Source organism: Aulonocara stuartgranti (assembly GCF_965226115.1).
Source record: "Aulonocara stuartgranti genome assembly, chromosome: 3".
Lineage (NCBI taxonomy): Eukaryota > Metazoa > Chordata > Actinopteri > Cichliformes > Cichlidae > Aulonocara > Aulonocara stuartgranti.
In genome coordinates this window covers 2,167,944-2,194,420 of record NC_138941.1, presented here as the reverse complement: position 1 = coordinate 2,194,420, position 26,477 = coordinate 2,167,944, and the positions used below count along the sequence as shown (strand labels likewise).

The 26,477-nt window shown below is 44.4% G+C and overlaps 1 protein-coding gene across 3 annotated transcripts in view; it reads right to left on the bottom strand.

Annotated features, from left to right (window-relative positions):
• Window positions 1–4,596: 4,596 nt before the first annotated feature.
• LOC309702257 (uncharacterized protein) overlaps window positions 4,597–26,477 on the bottom strand; it is a 44,613-nt gene continuing 22,732 nt past the window's right edge. For 2 of the 3 annotated variants that reach the window (XM_082526823.1, XM_082526822.1), the window contains exon 4: window positions 4,597–7,243. In XM_082526823.1, the coding sequence (XP_082382949.1) occupies window positions 6,551–7,243 (693 nt within the window). In that variant the 3' untranslated portion in view covers window positions 4,597–6,550. Of the gene's footprint in view, window positions 7,244–17,252; window positions 18,516–26,477 lie in introns of those variants that run through there. The other variant, XM_082526824.1, reaches the window with a different exon arrangement.

The following is a 26,477-nucleotide window of genomic DNA, read 5'->3' as shown; positions in this document are numbered from 1 at the left end:
GATGGTGTAGGTTTAAGTTTATTAGATTGATCAGTGTTGCTGAACTATGAAATATTTTTTTGTATACAGGTATAACAGAATAGCTTTAGTGTAGTTGTTGTTTTAAACTTGAGTATGAACTTATACAAAATGCAGCAAGATATTTTAAAAACAGTTTTGTTGATTAAAAAACACTATATCGGATTCATATCGGTATCGGCAGATATCCAAATTTATGATATCGGTATTGGTATTGGACATAAAAAAGTGGTATCGTGCCATCTCTAGTTTAAACACTTTTCTATGTTTTATTTTGTTTATTTATGGATTTATTGTGAAAGGAATTTCAAAGTTTTAATTTGACCTTTCCCCTGTTTTTCATACAGACTGGAGACGAATGGATGGTGCTTTCTTTGTTTGTCTAAAGATAATGAATAAAACTCTACACACATCTTAAACCACCCTCCTTTCTATATATTTTGTTATATAAATGGAAAGTATATAAGACACAAACTGAGCTTATATGATACTAAGGACCCTGGAGGTCAGTCCACCTTTATAATTCAGCACAGCCTGGAGTCTCTTAGTCAAGCTTGTTTGTGTTTTCTGTGAGGAAGTTTTCAGCAGCAGCTCTTTTCTTGGATGTTGGTTCCCTTTGTTTCCATCCTCTGTTAAGATGTTTCAGTAATGTTGAGGTCTGGGGAGGCCAATCCATGGCTGACGTCCTGTGATGCTGCATTAGCAGTTTGTTCATAGTGAAAAATGAAGCCACTGCCAATCAGACATTTGCACAGTGGATCAACTTCTGATGGTACTGTCCTGAATTCCACACCTATAATATGTTTGCACATACTGATGAATATGTGCAGCTGATTTTCAGTCCAGTTCCTGTGTGACAGACGCCAGTCTTTCTGCCTGTGTCCTTCCTTAACAATAGAGCCATCCTTCCACTGAGACTGTTTCTGATGAGGCTTCACTGAGCAGTAGATGGATCCCTCAGCTCATCTAATCGTCCTATTTCTAACACATGACTGTCAGAAACTGTTAATCTGCTGCAGCTCTTTAACTCCTCCACTTCTTTTTTTGTAATCTCTTAGTTTCCTCATCTTTTAAGGTGGCACTGCACACCAGATCCAAAGTCAACATGCTGTTATATGATGGAGTTGAACCTGTAGTGGAGTTTGATTTAAACCAATCAGCAATTAAGTGAATGATGATGAGCAAAGATGGTGGAGGTGGTGGATGAAGACCCGGACAGCTGTGGTCGGCTCCTCGTATAGAGCAGAGTGAGGTTGTGTTTGCACATTATTATAAAACCATGTTCACCATATATTTTAGCTGCAGACAATAACATGATTTCTTTGCTGTGGTGATTTTATTCCACTTTGGTAAAATGGAAAACCATCATTTCTTGCTGTAATTCACACATTATTCCAAGAGCCTCAACACGAGCCTTGTAGTCCGACCATATATAGACAAATCAATAGTTGTGTTTGTAACAGCTCATGAACATGAATCGTTCCACATTACTTTGAAATCATTGTAAACTAAACTGGAATAAATGAGTGTTTATATATAGTTTTGTCTCAGCTGTTCATACACAGTGTTTCAGTTCTTATCAGAGTCCCACCGTCTCACTGTGGTGAACCTTTAGCTCTGTTGTAAGCGTGTTGTTAGACCAGGTTTCCCTCATTTAAAAATAATCTCTCATTAGAAATGGACATGATGTCTAAGACACAGAAATGCTTATTATGGGTTCACTTGATGTCACTGAAAAGATGCACATGGGTAACGTGCAGGCCGTCCTGCTCCGAGGTTTATCTCCTCACCTCGAGTCTGCGACACTCTCTCCGTGTCCTCTCAGATAAGGGCGCGCACATTTCTGCACGATCTTCTAAATTACAAAGAGCGATTCACAAAACAGAAGCTCACAAAACACTCATCACAAACCAAAAATGGCTCCACTGAGCGTCAAACTGTCACCAGAATTTACTGATAATCTAAAGACTCACAGAACTCATTTTGTCTCATTGTGTCTTAGTTTGAGACATAAGTGCATGATCATAATACTGTGTAGTTAGATGAGACAGAGCTGATGCTTGCTCTTAATTATCCTCTTCATGTTTCCCGAGCCTCAGCAGTGGAAGCTACCATGGATAGAAAGACTATGACTCATCTTAAATCTCAAATCTTTGTCTCCAAAGAGCTGCTGATGTGTCCGATATGATCCACAAGCTTAAACTAGGATTATAAGTGTGTGCAGTGATGTGTGTGAAACCTCTGAGGACTCACACGTGTGTGCTTCAGCCCACACACACATATGAAGCACTGCGACCTCACACAGAAGTGTTTTACACATCCAACCTGAATCCTGATCATTTCTACAGTTTATTAAGTTCAGCTTCACCTGAACATCAGTGATGAAGCTGCTCTGACTCCATCACAGCTCACAGCTGTTGGAATGAGTCAAACAATGAAGAAGGTTCAGAAACAGCTGATGATTTTACAGAAACATGATGCAAACATGAGAATGGACACATGATTTTTTATTAACAGACACTGTTTATGTTTCACTGTGCATGACGTCATCAACACTGACACCAGGGGGCGCTCATCACCAGCCTGAGGAAGTGTGATAATGGGGGGAGACGCAGTGTTGTGTGTACTGCAGTCGGACAGAAGGAAAAACTTCCTCCTGAAAACATTTTCATCCTTCCCAAAAGTGTTTGAGTCAAATGTTACAAATATATAAATACAATAAAACACAGGGTCTTACATAAAATTAGTGATGCAGTTGTGCACTGAGCACCCTTCCAATGTTCCTTCCTCAGATGAGTCCAGCTGCTGAACACATTAACATCTGTATGTAAATGTAGCCGAGAACCAACCTGAGCACTGCTGGGAAAATACAAAGGCAACCATCAAAGTGCTGTATTATCTTATTTATTCTGAATGTTGACTTAGATCCACACCACGATTTATGAAACTATAGAACTAAAATAACAACAATCGTCTGCTTCTTTAAAATTTCTTTCATTACATCAAACCAGTGAAAACTGAAAAAAACAAAGAGCTGTTAGCATGTTTAGACCAACTTTGAGACAGAGACTGTAAAGTTCTGCACTTTAAATCCTGCCTGTGTTCCTGCAAATGATTCACACTGAAAGTATCTTAGTTTAGTATTGAGTGAGCCACAAAGCAGCCTGATAGCTTTAAAACAGTAAAAGTAAATGAAATTGACAGTTTCAGTGTAGCTGGATCTATTATTGGGGGGTCATGGCCCCCGTAACCCCGCCTGGTCCTGAGGTCAAATCCACCATCTTTGTTTCAGAGCTTCATGTTCTCCCGTGTTTGTGTGCGTCCTCTCCGGTACTCCGGCTTCCTCCCACAGTCCAAACACATGCAGTTAGTGGGGTCAGGTTAGCTGTGAGTGGTTGTGTCTCTGTGTTATTCCACCTTAATCAATGACTTCCTGTTAGCATGAAGTGCTTCTGTAGGACTGATGTCATTTTCATGGTTGGATCATTTAAATGAAGCTGGACTCAGATGCAGTAAATAAGCTGATTGATCATTAATGAATAAAGCTGGTCAAACACATCACGTGGACACATGTGATTGTGTGTTGTAGTATTGATCCCAATGCTGGTATCAGTCCTGGATCAATAACACTGGATGGATGCGTTCAGCATGGAGCCCCTGAGCTGTGTTACAGACAAACATGGAAACTGACAGGTCTGTGTCATTCACAGTCTGTAACACTTCTAAACAACAGAGGCTGACCCAAGTGCCTCAGAGCCAGGCACGCTCACATCACAGCTCTCTAAATAAGCCAGTTTCAAAATAAGAGCTGAAAGCTGTGTTTGCTTGTGTTAGCTTATTATTGTGGAGACTAACATTCAGTGATCATGTGTTCAGACTCATAATGATTACTCTCAGAAATCCTGATCTTTGTATTTACTGTGTGTTGGATCAATAACTGAGATTCATGGTATCACACAGCTGTGCTGCTGCTGCTGATGTCAGCACATCTGGAACAATACGAGGTATCTGCTACCAGACTGAGCAGGACGTGAGACCTGTGGACTGTTTAAAGCTGTCCCTCCACACCTCACTCAGACCTGATCCACACCTCAGTGATATTCTCTGACTTCCTCAGTAGAGACAGAAACCATTCAGATCTGGGACCATCAGCTGACTGATGATGTCACACAGACTGTGTTTTTCAGGAACAGTGATTCTGATGTGAGGCTGCTAGCTGACAGCAGACCTGATGAAAGCACATGTTCACATCTGTGAGGACAGACTGGACTCTTTGACTGCACCTTGGTTCTCCTCAGAGGTCTGTACAGGAGCATGTCCACCCCCACTGAAGATCTCAGTCACTGTGAAACATAGAAAGCTGCTTGTGTGGCCTCTGCCTCACATGTAGATACAGCTACAGGTTTCTCTGTCAGTCAGACTGAAACAGTGTCCTGATGCTGCATCATTCAGCTCTGTGCCCCAGTCAGCATCACTGGGAGCTACCAGTGTTTCTGCCCTTTTCCTGTAACACTACACTCAGCACAGGCTCAGCTGGTATCCAGTGTTGGACTTTGGCTTCAGCTGCTGTGATAGATCCTCTAACATAGATCAGCTCTGCTACATGTTGTTAGATAAGTGCAGCTGCTGTCATGTCCTGATGTTTCTCTGGCTCAGCAGCTTCTCCATCAGAGGTTCACATGGAGCTGATCCAGTATCTCCAGTAACTGTGTTCTGTGCCTCACTGGTTCATCCTTCTGTCTGTGTGACGTCAGTCAGATGTTGAAGTTAAACTCTGTAATCTTCACTGTGTCACAGAGTTCAGTGAGTCCCGTTATTCACAGTATCAATCAGATCATCAGAGAACAGCTGATCAGCAATCAGTGGTGCCAACAGCGCCTCCTGTGGTGAGAGGATGCAATAATGCAATGTAGCATTTTTCCACTCAACACTTGCAGTCATGGAAACTGTCTGTTGGATCTGTGTGACGTTGCTTTCTTGGTTAGAGTTCCTCACAAATGTCCAGATGATTCTTCTAATGAGGCGTCGACCATGTTTGCAGCTCTTTGGAAGAAAACGTCGCCCTTTGCCATCCTTACTTTTCTTTGACTTCTTCAAATGCAGCTGAACTCCAGCTGGTATTTTCTTGGACTTTGCAGCTGTTTCTGGTCATCAGTTCATTCCTGCAAACCTCTGAAGCTGAACAACAATGATGCTGCATTGCTGGCTGATCCCAAAAGGTTGATTCTGTTCATCTGGACCTTTTCAGAAACGTTTGCTCACTGATCAGGTGACTTCTTCAGTCTCAGCTGACTGCAGCTTTACAAGCTTACAAACAGCACATTTGCACAATGACTGAAAGCAGCAGCACCTGATATATATGATACTAATATAATACAGATACATATATAATCCATACTAATGATGAAGGAACTGAGCTCACAGTCCATTGTTCATTCAGTGAACTACTCAGTTTATTTTGGGCCTCAGAAATGCTCACTCTGTTTGTACATCACTGTCAGCAATAGACTCATTCTGCTGTGTGGACAGGAACACATGTGACATCACTTCCTGTTTGTTTGTGACTGAAGAGGAAGAAGTTTACAAGGAATCATTTAGAAGAGTTTCAAACATCAACTGATTGAATCCATGAATCTGAAAACGTGTTTGTGAGTGAAAGAGACAGACATGTACAGACTGAACTATCTGTTCAACAGTCAGAGTGTTTCTGTAACAGGAGACACTCTTTACACTCCACTCAGCACAGGGACACTGAGGAACCAGACCAGACCATAAACCCAGGATAAAGAGTTTGAGTGAATGTGGTGTTGAAGGTGTGGAGGTGGATCAGAGTGTCAGAGGAGACTCTGTAGAAGGACAGAGTGCCAGCAGGACAGTCCACATACACTGCTGCTCTGTTAGAGACAGAGGAGGAGGAGGAGGAGGAGGAGATGGATGTTAGTCTGTTATTGTGCCTGACAGAACGAGGACCATCATCAGAGCAGCTCAGACTCCAGGACTGATCATTGTTTCCAAACACACAGTCTCTGCCTCCTTTCCTTCTGATGCTTCTGTAACTCACTGATATATAAACTCTTCCTCTCCACTCGACCTCCCAGTAACAGCGACCAGTCAGACCATTTCTACACAGCAGGTGAGGATAAAAACCATCAAATCTGTCTGGATGATCAGGATATGACTGAACCTCCTCCACACAATGTGCCTCAATGTTATTGATATTATTATTAACATTGTTATATAATAATAAAACCTTTATAATAAAACCACTAAAAACCTTTATTCTCATGGTCCAATCATGAGTGAACTCCCCGATGAAGCCTTGTGTGCTAAAACATGTCAGAGTTTTAAAGGTTAAACATGAGTTTCCAAAACGTTTTGCTGGAGAACAATGAACTATTTGACTGAGTTTCAATCATTTACAGACGAGCAAAACCAGGACAGAGAAAAAAGGACAAAACTGACTCAGTAAAACAACAGAAAAGAAGATCCCATGTAGATCTGTATTATGTAGAAGTTCAGCCCAGCAACCAGTTCAGTTCAACACAAGTTTAAATGATTCTATCTGAACTCTGTGGAGCCTGATCTCAAGCTTTTTGAGTCTGACACAGAAACCAGAGGATCTTTCTGTGTCTTCAGATTCACTGTGATCCAGTGATGGGAGTGATTTCAGCCCTGAGTGATCGCGCTGATGTTTGCACAGAGCAGACAATGAGGTGAATGTTTGGGCACATTGGTAACAGTGAAACAGTTTATTAGTAACGTGGGATCGTTTGTGTGCAGAGTATGAACTGAGATTCCTGAAGCTCTTGTCACACTGGTCACAGCTGTAGTTTCCTTCCATGTGTCCACGTTCATGAAGGTTACGACTACCTGAATGTGAGAAGCTTCTCTCACAGTGTCTGCACTTGTGTGGTTTCTCTCCTGTGTGGACTCGTTTGTGTGATTTAAGGTCCCTTGCAGTGGTGAAGGATGACCCACACTGATCACAGAGGTGCTTTTTAACCCCACTGTGAATCAGTTCATGTCGTTTTAAATCACTTGGTGTGGTGAAGCTTCTCCCACATTCTTTGCAGTATTTCAGTTTGTCTCCAGTGTGTCTATGTTGATGTACTTTTAGGGTCTTTTGCCGACTGAAAGTTTTTCCACAGAGGTCACAATGAAAGTCTTTCCCACCACCACAGTGATGACAGGGTTGAGAACTGGATCCATCTGTGTCGCTCTGCTTCTAAACAAAGACACAAAGACAGTGTAAGTCAGTCCTTCAACATTTGTATCCTGAACATCGCCTGAAATAAAGAGCATCTCTGCAGACGTCCAACTACATTTGACTGTTTCAGTTAACACACTCAGTTTACTGGGCTGCAATAACTACAATACTACCACCATAATACTACAGTAATACTAAAATCATAACTGAAAGGAAAATCTGAATAATCACTCAGAGCTGCTTTTCCATGCAGTAGAATTGCTAACATGCTAACACAGTTTAATGAGCAGAGTTGTTCCAAACAGTCAGGCTAAAATGACAAGATAACAATATAAATACTAGGGGTGCAACGATACTCGCATCGATATTGAACCGTTCGATACAGTGCTTTTGGTTCGTACGCATATGTATCGAACAATACAAAATTTGTAATTTATTTTATCAACTTTCCGTCTGACGATGCTGTCTGTGTTGAGCGCTCAGTGAATCTGCTTTCGACTACTCCGCCTAGGCTGCACTGTCGAACGCAGATCCACTGAGCGTTCAACACAGACAGCATTGCCAGAATGAAGAGTGCAGAGCAAGCTAGCGAGACAGAAGTTAAGCTCTCCTTGCAACATGGCAAATTGAACCTCCCCCACCCTCATTCAGATCTGGCGTTTGGAAAGTAAGTGACGGAAGTGACGAGTAAGGTAAGCGACCCATGTTGTAGGTGACGTCAGACGCCGGAGAATTGGCGGAAAAAAAAAAAAAGCAAATGGTAGCATAGAGTTTAACAAAGGTTTTTCAAGCTTCAGTATTACCAAATATACTAATCAATTGTCATATAACTAACAACATCTGTTCTATCATCTCTAACACCCTGGAGGACAACGGGGGGTGTTTAGACGCTCTCCAAGATTACATCGACCGCTGTTTTCAAGATTTAGTAATGAAGAAGGCCCTCAGTGCATCCTCCCCGACCAAAATTGAGACGCCGTCATCGAAGAGATGTCGCCCGGCAGACTCCCCCGGTACAACATTGCCCGCCGGCAAAGACATCGTAGACATCCTGGAGTCAATCGACAAGCGATTGTCCAGTTTCAATGCGAGGCTGTCCCTGGTGGAGATTTTACACCGGGAATTTAAATCTCTGAGAGAATCCCTGGAATTCAGCCAGCAGCAGGTGGAAACGCTTGCCGCTGAAAATACCACTCTACGGGAGTTGGTCAAATCTCTCACCGATAACGTGACCCAGCTGAACATTGAAAATAAAAAAATAAAAGAGTCCGTTATCGATCTACAAGCCCGTAGCATGAGAGATAGTCTTGTGTTTTCTGGTATTCCAGAATCTGCCGGAGAGGACGCGGAGGCAACGGTGAACAGCTTCATTAAAATCCACCTGAAGCTGCCGGAGGACACCGTAAAGAACATCGACTTCCATAGAGTACATCGCTTGGGGGGCGTGAGGTCGCGGACCGGGAGACCACGGCCTATTGTGGCCAAATTCGGTCAATTCAAACAGAAGGAACAGGTGAAGAGTCGCGGCAGAGAGCTGAAAGGAACGGACTTCAGCGTGAACGACCAGTTCCCCAAAGAGATCCTGGAACGATGCAAGGTCCTGTTCCCAGTTCGACGTAGCTTCATCCAGAAAGGCTCCCGTGCTGTCATCGCCGTGGACGGACAGCTCTACCGACCCCGGCACCACACCGTGGTTATATTGACTCTCTTTCTTGGCTCTCGGTGAAGGCGGTCGCACTTTTCTCCTCTCCTCCTTCCCCTTATCTTCCCTGCTTAGCCTCTTGTGTCCTGTCTTGTCTCGCGTGCACTATTTTTCCCTCGAACAGTCTCTCACTGTCGTTCTCTAAAACCTAACAGAGAATTATGGATTTGATCAACTGGTCTCTGAATGCTATTGACACCCTCTTCTCAACGAGAAGTCTGGGCTCGGGAGAGCCCGAGTGCCCTGGAGGGACTTTCCCTGCCGGATACACGATGGATGGGTGGCAGACCTGGAGGATCTTGTGCCTGGCGGGACTGTCTATCGAGGACGCTGAGGATATTTACCTATTCGGAACCATGATAACAGGGTTCTTGCTGATCGGAGCTGGCTTGGCCCTGACTTATCGGAGAAATAAGAGAGCGGAATCAGCTGTTCAAACCCCCCCTAAGCTGACCGCTGGAATTGAAGCGATGGGACGAGGCGCGGCCTCCCACACCGAAGGCAGCATGGTTAACACCTTGGAGACGCTTACAGCTGCCGTGAAGACTCAAACTAACACCATTGAGCGTATGATGGGATACATCAGAGAGGGGCCTGCTCACAATAACACCCTTGAGCGAAAGTTGGATAACATCGCAGAACGGTTCACTGCAGCTGTGGGGTCTCAGAACCAAAAGAACGAGAACACCACGGAACAGAAGCTTGATACCATCATGGGGAGGCTCGCGGCTCTCCAACGGGAAATCGAGGCCCCAGTGTCAGAGTGCTAAATTCGCTGCTCGCATAAAGGAGAAATCAACAATATTCTACATTTGGACACCACGGCGCCAGCTGCTCAGGCCCAAGGCTGGAGCCCACCAAAACAACTCCCTGATAACGACTGTGTGATGACTATTCTTCCCATCCCATGAAGGACACCTGGATCGGCTGGAGGACTGTTTACTTAGCCTGATAGGCCGAAGGACACTGTCTCAGCTGAACTATGGACACGCACACACATACACTTACACTGATAAGCACGCACTCATCCCCCCTCCCTTCCCAACGCCTTCGATGCTTGTTTCCTGCGAGGGAACACGGCGGGTCTGCGTGCCGCGCTGGAATGGTAGCGCTGTGCGGGGCGGCTGCTGTGTTCGCTTCGGATTACCCCTCACCCCCCTCCCACCCCTGTGGCTTGTCATGTCTTCACAATGTTGTGCTGTGGACATTTATGTGCTTTTTGTGCAGAGGAGTTTTTTTGTTTCCTGTTCTCATGCTGTCCTACCATGGAATCATAGCATGAGTAGGGGTCTCTTTTTTTCCTCTTGTACTTTCCCCACTGTAGTGTATATTTCAATGTTTTTCTGATTCTACCAATCTCCGACCTGTATCCCCATGTAATGTTTGTGTTATATTAGTGCGCATGCGCCAACCAGCGTGCAGCCTGTTACAGTCGCTCCTGCTTTTCTCTTAGTTTAGCTTTTTTTTTCTTACGTATTCTTTTTTTTCCTGACTTGTATTTTCCTCCGTTTTCTATCTCTTACTCAATCATGTGGATTGAGAGAGTTTTTGTTCTTCTGGTGGCCGTGGAACTGTTACTTTTATCAAGGAACGGGACCGCGGCACATCTCCTACACGCACGGACTGTTTACTCCAGAGATCAGCTGATCGCCCTGATGCCGGCCGGCTCGCTGGCCAGGCCCGCAGAAGTACCAGCTGAAATTTGGAGGAAAACACATCGGGGATGCAGAGGTCAAGGACAGAAGAGAAGAAAAAAGGTGACGGTGAGACAGCGGAGGCTCGAAGCGAGGAGGAGGTTTAAACCGTGTCTGCCGTCTATCGTGATGGGTAATGTGCGATCGTTGGCAATTAAAATCGACGAGCTCTCAGCACTGGTACGGAGTCAGAGGGAATACCGAGAGTGTAGCCTGATGTGTTTCACCGAATCATGGATGCACCAGGACATTCCCGATGAGAATGCTTCCGTGGAAGGCTTCCACACTGTTCGGGCGGACAGGGACAGCATCGCTAGCGGTAAGCGTAAAGGAGGTGGGCTTGCTGTTTTAGTTAACAACCGGTGGTGTAACCCTGCCAACATAACAATCAAAGAAAGGATTTGTTGCCCGGACACTGAACTGTGTGCTGTTGGACTCAGGCCGTATTATTTACCCAGGGAATTCTCTCACGTCATCTTGGTGGCTGTCTATGTTCCCCCCTCTGCTAACCCCACAGCTGCATGTGACACTATCCACTCTGCCATAGCTCGGCTACAGACTCAGCACCCGAGTGCCTTTATTGTGATCTCGGGTGACTTCAACCATGTATCACTGGACAATACACTACCAACATTCAAACAATATGTGGACTGTCCCACCAGGGGAGAGAAAACTTTAGACTTACTGTATGCTAACGTCAAGGATGCATACAGCTCCTCCTCCCTCCCCCCACTTGGTAGGTCAGATCATAACCTGATTCACCTCACCCCCCGCTATGTGCCAATTGTGAGGAGGGAACCTGTGACCACCAGGACTGTCAGGAGGTGGTCAGAGGAGGCCTTAGCAGAACTACAGGGCTGTTTCGAGGTGACCGACTGGGAAACACTCTGTGAGCCTCACGCCGAGGACATCAATGGGCTTACTGAGTGTATCACAGACTACATAACTTTCTGCACCGACTCCATTGTTCCAGCTCAGACTGTTCATTGTTACCCAAATAACAAGCCGTGGGTGACTAAGGACATCAAAGCCCTCCTCAACAACAAGAAGAGGGCTTTCAGAGGGGGCAACAAAGAGGAGGTGAGGAAGATCCAGGTGTTACTAAAGGACAAGATCAGAGAGGCTAAGGACAATTACAGGAGGAAGCTGGAGTGGAAACTCCAGCAGAACAGCATGAGAGAGGTGTGGAGGGGCATGAAGACCATCACTGGATTCAGGCCAACCAACAGCAGGGGAACTGAGGGAGGTGAGAATAGAGCCAATGAGTTGAATCTGTTTTTCAATAGATTTGACACCACAGTGTCTGCTCCCACCCCCACAACCTCACCTGTAGTCAGCCTGGAATCCAGAGCCACACCACTGTGCCAGCCTCTCTTCACATGTTGCCTCCTGTGAGATTCCTGACACCCCTCCCCCACCCATCACCTTCACTCAATACCAGGTTGAGATGCAAATGAGGAGACTTCACTCAGGCAAGTCTGCTGGACCAGACGGAGTGAGTCCCCTTGTCCTCAAGGCCTGTGCCCCCCAGCTGTGTGGAGTCTTTCATAAACTGTTTATGCTGAGTCTGAGTCTGCAGAGGGTCCCGGTGATGTGGAAGACATCATGCCTCGTCCCTGTACCAAAGACGCCACGTCCCAGTGGCCCCCAGGATTACAGGCCCGTGGCATTGACCTCCCACATCATGAAGACCCTGAAAAGGCTCATCCTGGACCAGCTGCGACCCATAGTAAGACCACACCTGGATCCCCTTCAGTTCGCTTATCAGCCTCGTCTCGGAACTGAGGACGCCATCATCTACCTGCTCAATCGTGTCTACACCCATCTGGACCAGCCGGCGAGCACTGTGAGGGTCATGTTTTTTGACTTTTCCAGTGCTTTCAACACCATCAGGCCGACCCTCCTGGGTGATAAGTTAGCAGCGATGCAGGTGGATGCTTCTCTGGTGTCCTGGATTGTTGATTACCTGATAGGAAGACCACAATATGTACGTCTCCCACAGTGTGTGTCTGACAAGGTGATCAGCAACACAGGGGCACCACAGGGGACTGTCCTCTCCCCCTTCCTCTTCACCCTCTACACCACAGACTTCAGCCACTGCACAGAGACCTGCCATCTTCAGAAGTTCTCTGATGACTCTGCGGTGGTTGGATGCATCAGCAGGGATGATGAGACAGAGTACCGGGCTGTGGTCGACTCCTTTGTCACGTGGTGTGAGCAGAATCATCTGCAGCTCAACGTGGCAAAGACCAAGGAACTGATCGTGGACTTCAGGAAGACCAGGAAACACTTGACCCCTGTTTCAATTCAGGGGGTCAGTGTTGACATTGTGGAGGACTATAAATACCTTGGAGTACACATTGACAATAAACTGGACTGGGCTAAAAACACCACAGCACTTTACAGGAAGGGCCAGAGTCGTCTCTATTTTTTGAGGCGACTGAGGTCCTTCAACATCTGCCAGAAAATGCTGAGGATTTTCTATGAGTCTGTTGTGGCCAGTGCGATCCTCTATGCTGTTGCATGCTGGGGGAGCAGGCTGAGGGTCGCAGATGCCAACAGACTTAATAAACTAATCCGTAAGGCCAGCAATGTTGTGGGGATGGAGCTGGACTCCCTCAAGGTGGTGTCGGAGAGGCGGATGCTGTCCAAGATAAAGACAATGTTGGATAACACCTCCCACCCACTCCATGACATGCTGGTCAGTCACAGGAGCTCGTTCAGTGAGAGACTGAGATTACCGAAAAGCACCACTGAACGACACAGGAAATCATTCCTGCCTGTGGCCATCTCCCTGTACAACGCATCCACTTAACACACTGTTTGCTGCTACAACTACACGTTTCTTTTCCAACTATTTATTTATGAGTGACTTATGTATGTATGTATGTATATATATGTATATATTGTACTATTCTTAGTTAGTGTATTGTCTGTCTTGTCTTAATGTTGGTTTAAAATGGAGCACTGTAACAAAAAATAATTTCCCCCAGGGATCAATAAAGTATTCTGATTCTGATTCTGATATATGTACGGTCGGGGGGGGGGGGGGGGGGGGGGTGTCCCATTTCACTGCAGGGCAACCTGCATGTGACGAATAAAAGCTTGATTGATTGATTGATTCCAGATAAGAACCCGCTACACTCTTTTCTTATTCATTCACACTTTCTCCTCTAAAATGGGTTTAACCTAGTAATATCAGTAGGATGTCATAGCAGATATAACACCGTCACCCTCCGTCATTACTTTAATTGGAATGTTTCTGTTTCGTTTCCTTTTTTTGTTGTCGCTCACAGTTCATGTGGTTTCTTTCTTTCTCTTGTCTTTCACTGCTGTGATCACCTACTTCCCCACTCACCTACAAACAACACCCTCTATTTCTCCATATTTTCACACCACGATCACGCAAACACATCCGCTCAACGGCAGCACATTCACAACAGCCTCACAGCACGCACAGACTTGCAGGACACATAACACAAGCCACGCTTGTTCATATTAGTGAATATTCACACACATAGTCAGACTTATGGAGCCTCTCACCACACTTTTTTTTCTCTCTCTCTCTCTTTCTATTTACAAACAAGGGATGTTTCCACACTCTCTCCACCTGTCTAAACGAAACACCCAGCGTACATCATTAGACATACACACACAATTATGGGCATGCTGAGGTTTGTCACATGGAATGTAAATGGAGCTGGCACCAGAGGAAAGAGGTTAAAGATATTTAACCAGCTTAAAAAACTACAGGCAGATGTTGTTTTATTACAAGAAACTCACAGACCTGTCACAGGTTTAAACGAACTTAAAACACCTGAGTTTCCTAACGTGTTTGCAGCCTGTTATAATTCTAGACAACGGGGAGTAGCAATTTTAATACATAAAAATGTTAATTTTACAGTACTCGATACAGTTATAGATCCAGAGGGTAGATTTCTAATTATTAAACTATCAATATTGAACAAAAAACTATGTATTGTAAGTATATATGGTCCAAATGTTGATGAACCCTCATTCTTCCACGGATTTTTTAGTACACTCTCTGAACACCTCGATTGCGCACTCATTCTTGGCGGTGACCTCAACCTTGGACTAAATGAAGAAATGGATAGGCTCAACACAACAGGAACTCAGCGCAATTGGCAATCCACAAATATAATCAAACAGTATATGAGCGACTTTGGCCTTCGCGATGCATGGCGCTCCCTTCCCCCCAACAGTAAGGAATATACTTTTTTCTTGCATGTTCATCACTCTTACTCTCGTCTGGATTATTTTTTGGTCAGCAGCTCACTGCTGAGTGACATTTCAGACACTGAGATTCATCCTATAGCTGTCAGCGATCATGCTTCTGTATCTTTAACACTAATGCACAAGAATAATACTACGCCAAGTAAAAACTGGTGATTTAATACATCACTGCTTAAAGATGAAGACTTTATTAAATATTTTAAAAAGGAATGGACTTCATATTTAGACTTTAATGACACTCCCGGAATATCTGCTTCTGTTCTATGGGAAGCAGGGAAAGCTGTGATGAGAGGTAAAATAATTTCTTTCTCATCACACAAAAAGAAAGAAGAAAACAAATATATTCAGGAATTAGAAAAAACCATCAAATCACTAGAAGAAGCCTACGCGTGCGACCAAGATCAGGAAACATTGAACAAAATACGCAAGACAAAACTAGAATTAAATGAAACTATTAATAAAAAAACACAATTCCTTATACAAAGACTTCGCTTGCAGAATTTTGAACACAGTAACAAATCAGGTCGATTTCTAGCTAACCAGTTAAAAATAAAGAAAGAAAAAAACAACTATATGTGCTGCTAAAGATTTATCGGGGAACACAATATATGACCCTGGAAGAATAAACAACATTTTTAGGGATTTCTATGAAACTTTATACTCACCACAAATAAACCCATCTAAAAATGAAATTGACCTGTTTCTTGACAACTTTACTCTTCCAAAATTACTAGACAGTCAAGCAATGGAACTGGATTCGCCACTGACGCCAAGTGAATTCCAGGAAGCCCTGATAAGTATGCCCAATAATAAGGCTCCAGGTCCAGACGGCTTCCCTGCAGAATTCTACAAAGAATTCTGGACAATTCTGGCACCAGTATTCCACGGAATGTTGCAGGAAATCGAGGAAAATGGCAGACTACCACCAAACATGAATTCTGCCAACATTAGTCTCCTGCTAAAACCAGGCAAAGACCCTTTATTTCCCTCAAGCTATCGTCCAATTTCTCTTTTAAATGTAGACCTTAAAATAATCTGCAAAGCTCTCTCAAAGAGATTAGAGAAAATAACCCCCCTCTTAATTCATCCTGACCAAACTGGTTTCATAAAAGGTCGGCACTCCTCAACAAACACTCGTAGATTACTTAATTTAATAGACTACTCATACAATAAAAACATCGAAACCATAATATTATCTCTAGATGCAGAAAAAGCATTTGACAGAGTTAACTGGAAATTTTTATTCGCAACTTTACACAAATTTGGTTTTGGAAACTCTTTCATAAACTGGATAAGAATATTATACAATTCCCCAACAGCTCGTATCAGAACAAATGACCAGACATCCTCCAGCTTCTGTCTCCTGAGGGGCACCAGACAGGGATGCCCACTCTCTCCTTCACTTTTTGCAATTTTTATCGAACCTCTAGCAGCAGCATTTAGACAGGCTACAACAATTAAGGGCATAAAATGTAAGAACATAGAACATAAAATCAGTCTCTATGCAGATGATGTGTTGCTTTTTCTGCAAAACACACAAACCAACCTCTCTGAGGTAATTACTCTAATAAACTGGTTTTCAAGAGTTTCAGATTATTCAATTAACTGGCCAAAATCTACAGTTCTCCCCATTAACTGCTCCTTCCATAATACTTCCTCTGCCCCACTGCAATCCGGAACTATTAAATATTTAGGTATTAATGTTTCTCCTAAGCTTTCAGACTTAACTAAATTAAACCACATCCCACTTCTAAAGAAAGTAGAAGGCGATCTGACTAGATGGAAATCTTTACCCATATCACTCATGGGAAGGGTCGCCACTATAAAAATGATGATCTTGCCAAAAATAAATTACTTATTTTTGATGATCCCTAACAAACCATCACAAGATTGGTTCAGATCTCTGGATTCATATATTTCCAAATTCCTTTGGAAAGATAAACCCCCGCATATCAGCTTAAAAATGCTACAAAAAAAAGGGATAGAGGAGGATTAGAACTGCCTAATTTTCACCAATACTTCTTAGCCAACAGGCTTCAGTTCATCTCGGAATTGTTAAAACATACCTTCTTAGATGAGCCCTGGCTAGATGTTGAACAGGCACTATGCAAGGATCTAGAGATTTCAGACCTACCATTTATTAGCTCAAACATCAAAAGACATGAATGCTTTAAAAGTATCAACATCAGCTTTTCTCTGACAGCATGGTGGGAGTTTCTAAAAATAACGAAGTCTTCATTAATCCCATGCAAACGTACACCTATCTGGAATAACCCTGACATATTACAAAACAATAATATGATTAATTTCCCAGAATGGAGTTGTAAAGGAATTAAACACTTAGAACATACATTAGAGGGAACAGAATTTATTCCATTTGACAGACTAGTTGCACAATATGGGATCAACAAGAAAAGATTTTTAGAATATCAACAAATTAAATCCATAATAAAAAAGAAATTTAACCTCAGTCAAGTTGAATTACAAACACCACCAAGTGCGGCACATTTCCTTACTCTTAAATCCCCCAAATTATTATCTAAAATATACAGAACACTTTCTAAATTAGATGAATCAATATCGCTTCCTATTGCAAAGTGGGAAGCAGATTTATCAGTCAGTTTAGACCAAAACTTCTGGTCTCAGGTATGCTTAAAAACCTTTAAATTGATTAAAAATCCCAGTCTGCAATTAATACAATACAAAATACTACATAGAGTGCAGTATACAGGTCATCGGATGTTCAAGATAGGCTTTACATCTTCCAACAACTGCTCACACTGTCAAGGCAATACACCAGACAATTACATTCACGCTCTTTGGTTCTGTCCACCAGTGCAGAAGTTTTGGCGCGAGATATGTGAAGACTTATCAAAATGTCTGAAATGTAACATTCCAACTTCCCCCTTAGTGTGTTTGTTGGGCAGCTTAGATAATGTCACTTCAGAAAAGAATATAGCCCATATGGTTTTCACTGCCCTATGCATAGCCAAGAAAACTGTCCTCATGAACTGGAAAAATAAAAACAATCTTAATTCTAACCAATATAGAAATTATCTATTAGATTACATTAGTCTTGATACAGCCTCGGCCACCACATCAGATCAATTGCTCTGGGCTCCTTTGATCAGCTCCATCACCTAGTGGGGGTGGGGGGGGGGTCATAGTTAGGTCCCGCCTTCACTGTTGTGATTGGTGTGGGGGTAGGGACAGGCTTAGGGCGTCGGGGGGTTCCCCGGAGGCATCTTCCTTGGGGGGCTCAACCCGGGGTAGCGGTCATGTCCGGTTGGGGGCTCTTCTGGCTCTCAGGTGACTGTTTCCTCGTGGCTGCGTGCAGCGGGGCTAAGGGAGGGTCTTTGCTGACGGACGTGGGTTACTGACCTGGTAGCCTGGCTGCCCCTGGGTGGGTCCGGGATGGGCGTGAGGTTCTGGGGGCGCTCCGTCTCTGGGCTGGGGCCCTGGCCGGGCCTCGGGGCCTTGGATCCTGGTTGGTGTGTTGCCGGGGTTGAGGGCGGGTGGGTGCATGGGGGCCCATCCCTGGCGCAGGGTGCCGCTGGTGCGTCGAGCCACCTGGGGGGCTCTTCAACTGGTGGGGGAGATTGTCACACCTTGCAGGAGCTTTCCTCTCCTCAGGAACTCTCTGCAGGAGGGGGAGATACAGGAGAGGTGGAGGAAGATCTCAGCCTGGGTGTCTATTGTCTCATGTAGTCTGGAAGATGAGTGGATGGTGGGGTGGGTGCAGTTTTCTCTGTGGTGGGGTTGGGTGGACTGTCCCGGGGCTGGGGGGCGCTGCTGCGCTGGGTCCCGGTCTGGATGGGCCTGGGCCCCCTTTCCCTGGCGGGTCGCGGAGTATGGGAGTGCCTACTGGGGTCAGCGGGGGAGCTGGCCCCGGGTAGGGGTCACCTGCCCCTCCCTTCCTTCGCTCCCCATCTCCAGCTGCCTCCCTCTTCCCGCTCCACCACAACCACCCACACATGCAGGGCCTTGGAGTAGGGGTATGTCACCAGGGTGCAGAGGAGGCTACCCCCCACCCCTCTGTCCCCTTCTGGCTGCCTCTGCCTCAATTTTATCCCACATCTTAGACAATCACATTACTCACACTCTCATTACACATACATATAGGATCTTGGGGGTGGGCACGATACACGGAGTCTAAATTACCATCAGGGTTGTACACCTCACCCCTGGCGTCGTTGCCCACCTCTCAATTTTAAATACACGTGCGACATTGAGGGCTAGCAGGAGGGACTATGCGCTTACCTGCTCCTCTCTGGCAGGTAGCTCCATGCCCTCCTGGGTTTTAAATGCACCTTAGAACACACATGCATCAACACTACAAAGATGCGGGTGGAGGGAGGCTTGGAGTCTTCTCTCACCCCCATTCTCTGCGGCCTGCTGGAGCGGGGGGGCTAGGAGGAGTTGGCCGTCCGACTGCAGTCTGGAGTGTGGGGCCTCCCTGCTGCTGCGGAGTCGGGGCGGTCTGCCTCTCCCCACCACAGGGAAAAGGGTAACACCACCTGGGTCTGGGTGCAGTTCCCCCCTCCAGGGGCAAGGGTACCTAGACCTGGTTCGTAGAGTACGCTTGGGGAGTGTGTACAGCGTCTCTTTATGTCCCAACCACATTGGTTGAGTGTGGAGTAAGTGCATATGAGAGCATGAGGGTGGGAATGGATGTTTGTGTCTGTGTGTTCCTGTATGTCTGTGTCTATATGTCAGGTTGGGTATCAGACGCCACATCTCTGGGGACATCTCAGGCCCTCCAAGGTTTGGAGGCCTATCTCCACCACCACCATTTCCCCTGCCGGTGGCGGACTCCCTCAGGTGTCGGTGCATTGGTGGTTCTTTGTGTTTGGGGGTGGGCATCCGGGTACACACCGGCTCACTCCTTGGCGGCCGCTTATCGGGGCCTGGAGCCTGGGGCTCGCTCGGGCCACTTCGAAGGTGGGGTGCCCCCGGCCTCTCAGCCTGGGGCTCGGTCACTCAGGCACGGCTGGCTGCCGGCGGAGCTCACGGGCGCGTCACTGCAACTCCCCCTGGCTTCTGCTCCGCGGCTGCTGAGTGAGCCCTCATCTGGGACTCTCCTCAGCTCTTACTGGGACAGTGGCGCGGCTGCCCCTCTGTTGGTCTTCCTTGGTCTCTTGTGCTCTGGGAGCCTCTGGATGTCTGGAGGTTTGATCTCCTCCATACCGGCTTCATACCCTGGAGGACAGGGCTGTGGCTCCCCACACTCCCTAGCAGATCGTTACATGGAGAAACCTTTGGAATGCAAGCATGCTGATCCACACAGGTATGCACACAGGTGTACACACGGATATTCACAGACGCGGACTACAGCTTTCTTGGCTGCTGCCTCAAAGCACATTGTGCGCTGTTTATCTTGCGTGCTGCACAATATCGTTTATTATTTAGTAACTATTGATATCTATGGCTAGCTAGTTTATTGTGATTGTGCTGTTTTTTTTATTATATTGCTCTTTGTTGTTTGCTTTCTCTTCTGTTTTTTTCCCTCCATACAGGTGACCCAGGTGTTTTATTTGTTTGTGTTTTTTTTTTCTTTCTTCCACCCCTTCTCACCGTCTCTTCTCCCCTTTGGTTTTCTTTCTCTCCCTCTCTTTCTTTCATTCTTTCTCCCTGTCCTATCCCCCAGTCATGTCTGTCCCATTTGTAGCAACTGAAAATAAAATAAATTCATATTTATAATAGAGATGGACCGATCCGATATTACGTATCGGTATCGGTCCGATACTGACCTAAATTACTGGATCGGATATCGGAGAAAAATAAAAAAAATGTAATCCGATCCATTAAATATCACGAAAGCACCTCACAAAACTTGCAACACGCCGTAACTCGCCTCAGAACGTTAGCACGTCGGAGCAGTATGCATCACGTGATAGAGCGGCTGTGGCATGCGGGACCGTCGGTGGTCTGGATAGCATGTGGAGCTTCGCTAGCAACCTGGCATTTCATCTCCGACAAAGTTATCCCCGAGAGAAGTGAAGCAAGTGTGTAAGTCCATCTCTGAATGTTTGTAAAGCTTTCCCAAGTTAAGCTTAACAAGCGACTGCCTCTCGCTCTCCGGCTGCTACTTCAATCGTGAAACTGCTCAATGATCAGCTGATCGGCTTTTCTGTCGCGAGTCCGTCTCTCTTGTTTGTTTTTGGCCCACTTTGCACCAGAAAGAGGAAACCAGCGGCTGAACAACAGCAGCACGTTTAAGCTTGATAAGCTGTTGTTACAATTTATTTAATATTACTTTCTACACCAGGATCTTTTTCTATGTAGCTGACGGCTGGTAACTGTGCAGGGGCGAATCTAGCAAAGTTTAACCAGGGGGGCATTAACTGGGAAAAGGGGGCACAAAGACATACTTTTCTTTCTTATTCTCATTTAAAATGTCTAGCTTTTAATAAATAATTATCTGACACCCAAAGTTTTAATTTGATGTAAAATGAATAGAAGTCAATTACTGTATATAGTGACTATTAAGTCTAATATATATACCCTAGTAAGCTATAGTACTTTTTCCTTTGGGAAGGTACCATCTGTGCAGTCTGCAATTTTGTTGAAGAAAGATGTTGAATCTATTTAATATTTCTTGAAAAATAATTCTGTGCATTTTTTTTCACACTGCATCAAATTAAGGTTGATTACGTCGATTAAGCATCATGAGGTGGAGCGTGAGGGGTGGTTACCTATTTTTTATTTATTTATTTTTGTTGTTGCTGGGAGTTGGAACCCTATTAGTTAGGTTGCTTAATATTTACGCTAAGTACTCTTTAAAATACCAGAATAGGGAGGATGGTGTAGGTTTAAGTTTATTAAACCTCCAACTTGTTTTATTCCATACGTTATCCATCTGTGCTTGGTGCCAAGGCTGAGATAAACGAGGAGTTATCTCATAAAGAGGAACAAACAGTACTCCAAGAACAGACAAAGCCCAGCAGAAACCTTGAGGAGGAGCTCCATTTGCCCCCACCCGGGAAGAGCCTCAGAAAGGCAAGAAAAGGGGTCCCTATTTGCCTCCAACTCTCTCAACAACACCAACGACCAGGACAAGGGACCACAACCTTCCCCAGTCCCCCAAACCCCTGACAGGCCATCACCCTCCTCCCCCTCCCTTTCTCCCTCCCCCCCACATCTGAAATTCACTGAGGAGATGATGGAGCGGGTCAATGCTGGGCTCAGATCTTCCCCCCGTCCCAATCCCTTTTTGTCCCCCATAAACCCCCCACCAGAGCGGCCAAAGGTTCGCCATCGAGCCCCACCCTCAACAGAGCAATCGAAGTCACATTGCCCAGCCTCGCCCCCCTTAGTTCCTCCTTACCACCTTCACGCTCTGTCTCCGCAGTCTGATGTGTGATGTGTGAAGGGTCCGGGCTATGAGGATTATGGCAGTGGTGACTTTTCCCAGGAGAAGCTGGGACCCTGTTTACTAGAAGGTTTTAAAATCTCTGTACTTTTAGGTGACAGAAGGAGACATGTGGCCTGGTCAAAACACAGAGAGCTGCACTCTAAAAGATCTTTAAACATAGTAAACATACCTTGTGTGCCACAGACTGCTCCCAAACACGAGGGGACAAGTAATGCCTCTAAAACACTTAAGTTGGCTTTATTAAACGTTAGATCTTTAGCTGGGAAAACATTTTTAATTAATGATTTAATCACTGAGCACAGCCTTGATTTTATGTTTTTAACTGAAACTTGGTTGGACCAAAGTAACAGTGGAGCTGTTCTCATCGAGACGACCCCTCCTAACTACAGTTTTATCAGTGAGGCCAGGGTGAGCAGGAGAGGAGGAGGGGTTGCTGTCTTATTTAATGAATCATTTCAATGTAAGCAGCTATCTCCTGGAAGTTTTCAGTCTTTTGAATATGTGGCTTTACAGCTGAAGGCCCCATCCAAAGTTGTGTTTCTTAATGTTTACAGGCCTCCCAAATACTGCACAGACTTTTTTAATGACCTCAGTGAACTGCTGTCTGTGATCTGTGTTGATTTCGACTGTGTAATTATTGTTGGGGATTTTAACATCCATGTGGACAACCCTCAGGACAAAGGGACTAAAGACCTGAGTAACACTCTGGGCAACTTTGGGCTGACTCAGCATGTAACAGAGGCCACACATAATAGAGGACACACTCTTGACCTACTGATCTCCAAAGGCCTGAGCATTTCAAAGGTTACTGTGTCTGATGTGGGCCTGTCTGATCATTACTGTGTTTTCTTTGAAAGTAAAATCTCAGCCCACACAAATATATCAACAACAGTGATCACAAAACGGTGTATAACTGAACACAGTAGTGCAATTTTTAACCAGGTCTTCCCATTAACACCTGACCTGTCCAGAGGGTCAGTCAATGAGCTCGTCAATAGCTTCAATGCTAACATGTTAAATGTAATGGACACTATTGCTCCCATTAAGGTGAAGGTTATCTCTGGAAGGAAAAAGTCTCCATGGAGAAACTCCACACTGGTGAAAAATGAAAAAAGAGAGTGTAGGAAAGCTGAGCGCAGATGGAGAAAAACAAACCTCCAGGTTCATTATGACATTTATAAAGAGAAACTTCACAATTATAATTTACAACTGAGGAGTGCAAGGAGGTCCTACTTCTCTGACATCATCACTAAAAACAGCCATAATGCTCGGGTCTTATTTTCTACAGTTGACAGGCTAACAAACCCTCCTGTGCCAGTGGCAGCTGAACTTCATTCGACCATGGCCTGCAATGACTTTGCCAAATTCTTCACAGAAAAAATCCAAAAAATTAGACAAGCAATTGGTACATCAACAGCAGATCCAGGATATGTACTGTGTCCACCAAAAAACTGTTTAAACACCATGAAACAGTTTCAACCTATTAACAGCAAAGACCTGAGGACATCTTAGGTCAACTGAACTCCTCCTCCTGCTGTTTAGATGTCCTGCCAACAAGTTTTTTCAAAAAGGTCTCAAAGACTTTAGAGTCAGACCTGTTACAGATCGTCAACTTTTCTTTATTATCTGGTGTGTTTCCAGAATCACTAAAAACTGCTGTAATCAAACCTATACTGAAAAAGGACAATCTTGACAAGACACAAATGAACAACTACAGGCCGATCTCAAATCTCCCATTTTTAAGTAAGATCATTGAAAAAGCAGTTTCTCAACAGCTCAATTACTTCTTAAAACAGAATAATTGCTACGATGCCTTCCAGTCAGGTTTTAGACAGAACCACAGCACTGAAACCGCTCTGACCAAAGTGTTTAATGACATATGTCTGAATACAGACAGTGGAAAAATGTCAGTCCTAGTTTTACTGGATCTCAGTGCAGCATTTGATACAGTTGACCACAACATATTACTCAAACGACTGGAGAACTGGACAGGTCTTTCAGGAACTGTACTAAACTGGTTCAAAACATACTTAGAAAACAGGAAATACTTTGTATCAATAGGTAACTTCACATCTGAGCAGACAAGTATCACATGTGGAGTTCCCCAAGGTTCCATCTTGGGACCCCTTCTGTTTAACATTTACATGCTCCCACTGGCACAGATTATAAACAACAACAAAATAAACTATCACAGCTATGCAGATGACACACAAATATATATCACAATGTCACCAGGAGACCAAGGCCCTGTGCATGCTCTTGGTAAATGCATTGAGGAAATCAATGACTGGTTGTGCCACAATTTTCTCCAGCTAAACAAAAACAAAACTGAGGTAATAGTCTTTGGCGCCAAAGAAAAACGATTACAGGTCACCAGAGAACTTCAATCTATACATCTAAAAACCACAAACCAGGCGAGAAATGTGGGTGTAGTGATGGATGCAGACCTAAACTTAGAAAAACACATTAAGACAATAACAAAGTCAGCTTACTATCACCTCAAGAATATTTCAAGGATAAAAGATCTGATGTCTCAACAGGACCTGGAAAAACTAGTCCATGCATTCATCTTTAGTAGGCTTGATTACTGTAACAGCATCTTTACAGGTCTACCTAAAAAAATCAGTCAGACAACTACAGCTCATTCAGAACTCTGCTGCTCGAGTCCTCACTAAGACCAAAAAAGTGGACCACATCAGTCCAGCTCTGAGGTCTTTACACTGGCTGCCTGTCCGTCAGAGGATAGACTTTAAAGTTCTGATGCTGGTCTATAAAGCTCTGAATGGTTTAGGACCAAAATACATCAATGACCTCCTGACCCAGTATGAGCCTTCCAGATCCCTCAGGTCATCTGGATCCGGTCTTTTATCAGTTCCCAGAGTCAGAACCAGACACGGAGAAGCTGCATTCAGCTTTTATGCTCCTTATATCTGGAACAAACTCCCAGAAAGCCTCAGATCAGCTGAAACACTCAGTTTATTTAAATCCAGGTTGAAGACTCACCTGTTCTCAGCTGCATTTGAATAAAGCACCAAATCCACACTTTAAGCTTAAATTTCAAAACTTACATTTAACTACTGATTTTATCTACTGTTCTGATTTTATCTGTTTTGATTTTATATACTGTTTTGTTTGTTTGTTTGTTAATTAGTTAGTTAGTTTATTTGCTTGTTTTAATCAATTTTAAATCATGCTTTTTATTTGTTTCTGTTCCTAATGTCTCTGTAAAGCACTTTGAATCACCTTGTTGTTGAATTGTGCTATACAAATAAACTTGCCTTGCCTTGCCTATTAGATTGATCAGTATTGCTGAACTATGAAATATTTTTTTTGTATACAGGTATAACAGAATAGTTTTAGTGTAGTTGTTGTTTTAAACTTGATTATGAACTTGCAGACTTTCAAAATGCAGCAAGATATTTAAAAAACAGTTTTGTTGATTAAAAAACACTATATCGGATTCATATCAGTATCGGCAGATATCCAAATTTATGATATCGGTATCGGACATAAAAAAGTGGTATCGTGCCATCTCTAATTTATAATAAAGGTCAATCAAATGGACCAATATGGCAAGGCCATGATGATCCACTTGGTAAAATAAATCCGCTTGGCATTTTTCTTGGCCTTAAGACAACAATTCTGATGGCTAAAGACCCAACGGGACAAAAAAAATAAATAAATAAAAGATCTGGCGTTTGGAACTATTTTGGTTTTCATGTGACGTATGACCCTGAAGGTAAGCGTGTCATGGACTAAAGTAAAACAGTATGTTGGATGTGCCACGCAATGCTCAATTACATGGGTGGGAACTAGTGTGTTAGCGCAGTTGGCTCGTTAACGTGTTGGCCGTCTAGCCCCACGCACGGGGCGATCAGGGGTAGCTCGTTAACGGAGATTTGCCGTGTTGTGGTGTTAACATCATTTCAACGAGATTAACGCTGACAGCACTAGTGGGAACACAACGAATATGACTGCACATTTACGCCGACATCATCCTAGTGCAAAGACAAGTGGAAGCAGACAAAAACAACAAGCATGCATGCTACAAACTTTACCCGAGTCATTTAGACAGCCGTTAGCACATGATTTTCCTTATGGGGACCTGATATGTTTAATATTGTGGCGAGCTCAGACAAGGAGGAGACTGAGGTGTCGTTTGGTCTTGCTTCCCGTGAGCTAGCCAGGGAGCACAGCCGTTTATTAACATCTGCAGAAGAACACTGC